At 34.0% G+C, this 5,839-nt stretch overlaps 1 protein-coding gene across 1 annotated transcript in view; it reads right to left on the minus strand.

Annotated features, from left to right (window-relative positions):
• The window catches only part of LOC106686105 (triokinase/FMN cyclase), a 26,737-nt gene extending 22,508 nt beyond the window's left edge, over positions 1–4,229 (minus strand). Inside the window, exon 1 of the mRNA XM_014429240.3 lies at positions 4,089–4,229. Within this exon, the coding sequence (XP_014284726.1) occupies positions 4,089–4,145 (57 nt within the window). The 5' untranslated portion in view covers positions 4,146–4,229. The remainder of the gene's footprint in view (positions 1–4,088) is intronic.
• Between the last annotated feature and the right edge of the window lie 1,610 nt (positions 4,230–5,839).

Below are 5,839 nucleotides of genomic sequence, written 5' to 3' on the forward strand. Positions count from 1 at the left end.
GCTCGCGTATGTCTGAGTTCGCCATGGCTTGGCCAACATAATAATTAATAATAATTAACTCTTGTTTATGGTTGTATGTTTTTAAATTCTATTGATTCGGTGTAAAGATATTGTTTCAATCCTTGTTAATCACCTTTAGCAGTTTATTTTTGATTTGACACACCACGAATATATTTTTATGAAGATATTATATGTCTTGGTAATTAAATTAAAAATTTTCTGATAAAAAATTTAGAACAAAAGTTGAGTTTATAGGTTAAGTAGTACTATTTATAGGAATTTTTGTCACCTACAACCTACATAGCTCATATTTACGTTCCCTTTTCATTTCGCTTATCTTATAGCCGTAAAAATTCAAGAGAACAAAACAAGCATGTGGATAGTGACGTTTGTTGCTTCCTTATTTACCAGGCATTAGTACAAGTCTTGGATTTGTGGCAAGTGGCAAACGTGTAGATCCAGTATATGTTAAGGTGGATCCACATGTTGGCCGCTCGCCATGGCTCGGAGGCTCGTACAAATGCTCGGCGAGCCAAGTGCGGACCATCCACATGTCAGTGTTATTCAGAGAGGCAAACACTTTTTTTGCGTTCTGGTTTTAAATATTTGTAATCACAATTACAGTTACTTGTGATTATATTATAATTACTTTGATTTGTGGAAAAAAAAATATGATTCCTTAACTGAGAAATGTTAAATATGGGAAAGTCATTGGTGGTATATTAATCGTTAGCAAAACGAGAATAAACAACAACTTCGTAGTTGGAACAGATAAAAAGATTAGATCTGTATATGATTTAAATCGGTAGGGAAATGTAGGCACATGCTTATTTGCGGCATGAAACAAACAGATGTAAATATTTACGGTTACCATAAAGTAGAAATTTATCACTAAGTAAACATTTGAGGCTGTGTTAACAGAACAAGTTTCTTATTATTCCATTCTTTATCCAAATTTTCATCGTTTAAATACTGTTTTTTTTTGTTTTATTTATTTTTCTTCTATAAAGAAAACAATAAACAAATATTTGGTCATTTTGAGGTTGTTGTGTTAGATAATCTGACTCCAATTTACAATGTGAGATAGTTTATACCAGAAGGCCTGAACAATGCGTGGTCAAGCATGTTAGGTAGCTGATTAGAAGATGAATGGAGGCGTTTTTAGTGCGAGCCGTAAGTCCTCTTAGGATTGAAACTTCGTTCTGCAGGGTACGAGTATGCAGTTGCAAAGAGGAATGCAAGTCCTGATTGAGTACAAGTCGCAGGTTTTTACGATAAGACTAAGGTGTAGGAAAGAGAAGGCGACCATCAGGAACTAGCGTGTAAGAAAACACACAAGACCACACACAAAAAAAAAGTTGGAAGAATATACTGAATCTAAATGTGTTTATTTGCTGCCCCAAGTAGGTGCCGGTTCACCAGCACCCCTGGGGTAATAATTTTGCGAAGGCCGGTGAGAGCCACGGATTGTAAGAAATTACTTTATAGTGACTCAGTATATTATATTGTTTACGTTCATCTATTTAAATAATATATAATAAATATTATACTACTGACATGGTTTATACATTACAAACAATTTCCCAATTTGGGCACAAATCGAAAGGCGTTTGGGCTAGCACTTGTGTTTCATCAAACGTTTGCGATCAGTTAGTATAGTTTTAGAAAACCCAACAGATAAAGATTTGTATTTAATGAATTGAAGAATTTTTGCAACCTTCAGAATCAATCATTAATTCTAGTTAAGATTGTATGTTTTAAATTGTATCAACTGGATGAAAATAGATTGTTTTAAATCTTGTCGAATAACTTTAGTGGTTTATTTTGATTTAGAACAGCAGAAATATACATTTATAAAGACATGATAAGTTAGGGCAGTTAAATTAACAACTAATAAAAATTCAAGAACAAAAGTTGAATTCATACATTATGTTAAAATACTATTTATATGAAAATTTACTATCGACCTCCCACTTTGCTAATATTTACACCTCCTTTCATTACATTTATCTTTATATTATTCTTTTTATATTCATTAGATATAGCTTTATATATTCTTATACAAGAGTGAGAATACCAACTTTTGTTACTTTGTTTGTTTGCCAAGCTTTTGTACAAGTATTGGATTTACGGCAAATGGCAAACAGTAGATCCCCACTTCTTCCGCAAACCCTTAGGTTTAGGGTTCCTTTCTTTAGGAAGGGTAAAATTTTAATGTACAGGTAGGTAAACTGATAGAAACATCTAATATAAATATATGCGTTTGTAAAGTTATTGAATATGTTTATAAAATAGGATAATATAGTAAATGTTGGTTAACAATAAATAGTTTTATGTTACTATTTAGATACCTTTATTAACCGGCACCCGGACTATCTTCCTATAAATTGTTTATTATTAATTACCTACTTGCTAATAGAATAGTAAGTTATAGTTGGCAGAAAATCATCATTTTATTTCTGACAACAGTCAAATTTTACTATCACTTACCTATGTGTGAAATAGATATTAAGGGGAAGTATTGTTATCCTGAATAACAAAGTCCGCTATTACTTATTTTTGAAACATAAGTAACTTCAAACCAATAATTTTTATAGTCCCCTCCTTTTATGTTGTTCTCCACCTCTACGATTATCAGAAAATAGTCAACACGCTGGCTATATTCGATAATCGAATCAACTGATTGTTGCCATCTCGTTTATGACCCCTAGCTCTGAAAGATCAAGTGATCAATTCATAGACTGATTTAATCGAATGCCTGATCAGACGGTTTTCATGATTTAATTTAAATAGGCTATTGTCCAGGAATGGGCTTGCGTGTGATTATTCTACATCTTTCTGGGTTTTTTTTTCCATTTTGCATATATCATACATTTTTTAATTTTAACTAATCATGTTCGGCTAGTTTCGGGAACTCTTCTTGAGGGAACCTTTCTTTGCAATATTTTCCGAAAAAAATAGAAACATTAATACATATATATTTCCTATTAATTGCTATAAAATTTTTTATAAAATTGATTTCCAGGGGGCGCTAAGTAATATTTTTTCTAAAAAGGGGGCGGTAGGATACAAAAGGGGGTGGTAGAAGAAAAAAGGGAGTGGTAGGACAAAAAAGTTTGGGGACCTGCCACTGGCCTATACTGTAACTTCTTAGAGCCACCAGAACCGTTACAGGTCGACATGACGCGATCTAAGAACGGATAGGGGAACTACGATCGTGAGACAAACGTCATATATTGATATATTTATAATTTTTTGTCAAGACTTTAGTTTTACACATATAATAACAACCTAATATTACTAAATGTATTTCTTGAATCAATAGTTTTGCAATAGATCTTCTGATCCACTAATGAGTCTACAAGTCTTATACGTAACACCACTCGATGACGTTTCTAAGCTCAGAGGTACCAGTAAGCACACAATTCTCAAAACAAGGTACAAAAATCCGCCTTACGGATTCATCTCCTTAGAAGATGAGTAGTTATATACAAAAGTGGGTCAGAGCATTCTTATTCAATTTTTGGAGATGAAATCTGTATTATTATTCCATTCTGCCTTCTTTGTATCTCTCCTCCTTCCTTAAGTTTTGTCCTATCACCAGGGTCTACAGCGGATACCTGTAGATCTAGTTAACTTCTGCGAATATCTTGCAGTTACGGCAAGTTCCCGTAAGATTCATCCAGTCCATTCAACTCCTAGCCAGCTAGCTACCTAATCTATATGAACACGCATTGTCGAGGCCTTCTTGATCACCATCTCGATACTATTATCAGTTCTGAAAGCTTACTGTTTGTTATCTAGGTTATTGTTTCATTCTCTACTATAGTTGTTATCTATTTTACACTGTGTAATTCTTGCTCAATAAAGCCTCGCTTTGTAGTTAGTTACTGCATTACATTCTATTCATTCATACTTGCAAAATCTGGTTTATTGGATTGCTTGGAATAGTTTTTTTTTTTTTAAATTAATACGATTTAGTTTGAAATAATAAAAAATTATCGTCAACCCTTAAGCGTTACTGTAACATTTCTATACAAATAAGTCGCTATTAACTACTAGCTAAGAAATAAACAGTCTTCTCTTACCTCATTCCAGTAGAAAGATGATTTCATTGATTTCATACGCTTACTATAGTGGTTCATATTAACTAATTTAGGTAAGAAAAGCAGTTAAAAAATTTACAACTGTATAATATTGCTTGTATAACTACATCGATACAAAAGAAAAAAAAGTTTACAAACATGTGATAACCAACAAAATATACATTTGTTTTTAATGAATAGGAAAGATGAACATCTAGAAACGTGGTAGCGTTCCACCCTGCCAAGTAAAAAAAATCTGCACAAAAGCCCCGTGACTATAAGTTCCTGATATAACAAGTACAAGTCTTCGGCTTTCTGTATTTCCTGAAATATAAGGTTATAAATCCTTATTGTATTCGGACTATAGTGAACCCAGGTACAAAATCTCAAAAATGTCATTTTTCCAGTTCAGATTCTATTTCTCGTTCGTCGCGATTGACAGCTCGCATCTCTCCTTCAGTACCGAACATTCATACCTAATCGGTTGTCGAGGTGCTTGTTTTAGATAATCTGACTTCAATCAATTATGTGATGTTCTCTTGACCAGAAGGCCTTGACAATGCGAGCTCAAAATCAGTGGGTCGAAAAAGCCGTAATCGTTGTCATGACAACTCCACACTAAAATGGCTAGAATTGTCGTGGATATCATATTTATTTATCAATGGTTCACTCATGAATTAGGGTCGTATCAATCAACTTGAGGTAATTTTATTCCGCCATATTATTAATATATGAAGTCTGCTGATCCACTAAAAGCTAACGTCTTACACGTAGTACCTCTCGGTGGCGTTTATACCTAACAATGCCAAAATTGGGAAGGTCTCAGTGTGTAATCTCACACAATCTAATAATTTATATAGTGGGTCAGTACATTCTAGCACTATATTTTTGGAAATGTATGTTATATTTTATTTCTCCGCCTTCTCTGGATTTCTTCTCCTTCTCTATATTTTATCCTTTCGTGGGATGGTTACTCTCCGGGCTTACATACCCCTTCGTATCTACAGGAACAGTACCCAATAGAACGAAGTTATCTTCCTGCAAGACCAGGCGGCTGAACCTACAGGAGGAGAACGAGGTCACCATTCTTGAGAACTAACGGCTAGCACTCTTAACTCTCATCCTATCTATTCACCTCCTAATCAACTACCATAACTAATTGACCACGCACTGTCGAGCCTTTCTGGCCAATAGTACCTAACATTATAAATTGAAGTCAGGTCATTTAACACAACCACCTCGAGAACTATTCAAAGAGAAGCAGAGGAAATTGGCGTGCAAGTAGATGAAGATAAAACAAAGTATTGATTGTAAGCCGAAACATCCACCCTAACGACATAGTCTGTTTGGACGGCAAATCGTTTCCGAAACTAGACAGTTTCAAATACCTCGGCTCCACAATAACCCCAATAAATGATCAACAGACTGAGATAGACCAGCGTGTAACAAGTGCAAACAGTGCCTTATTTTCTCTGTCAAGAATACTGAAATCCCGAAAAATCTCTACTAATCTAAAAATAAGGGTGTAAACTGCAGTGACAAGTCCAGCTACTTTTTTATTTTTATACCAGATCGGCCTGGTGGGCCTTACATGGTTGATATAACTTATATTATATATATGTTTTAACAATCGATTATGAGGGGGTATAGTCAAACAAATGGCACCCCTAACTATATAAAATGTTCTTATTAAAAGAAAAAATAAAATAAAATAAATAGATAAGAATAATGCTTCTTAATAAAAGAGGAAAGTA

This window comes from Halyomorpha halys, unplaced genomic scaffold, assembly GCF_000696795.3.
Source record: "Halyomorpha halys isolate HHAL.00 unplaced genomic scaffold, Hhal_1.1 Scaffold777.1, whole genome shotgun sequence".
Lineage (NCBI taxonomy): Eukaryota > Metazoa > Arthropoda > Insecta > Hemiptera > Pentatomidae > Halyomorpha > Halyomorpha halys.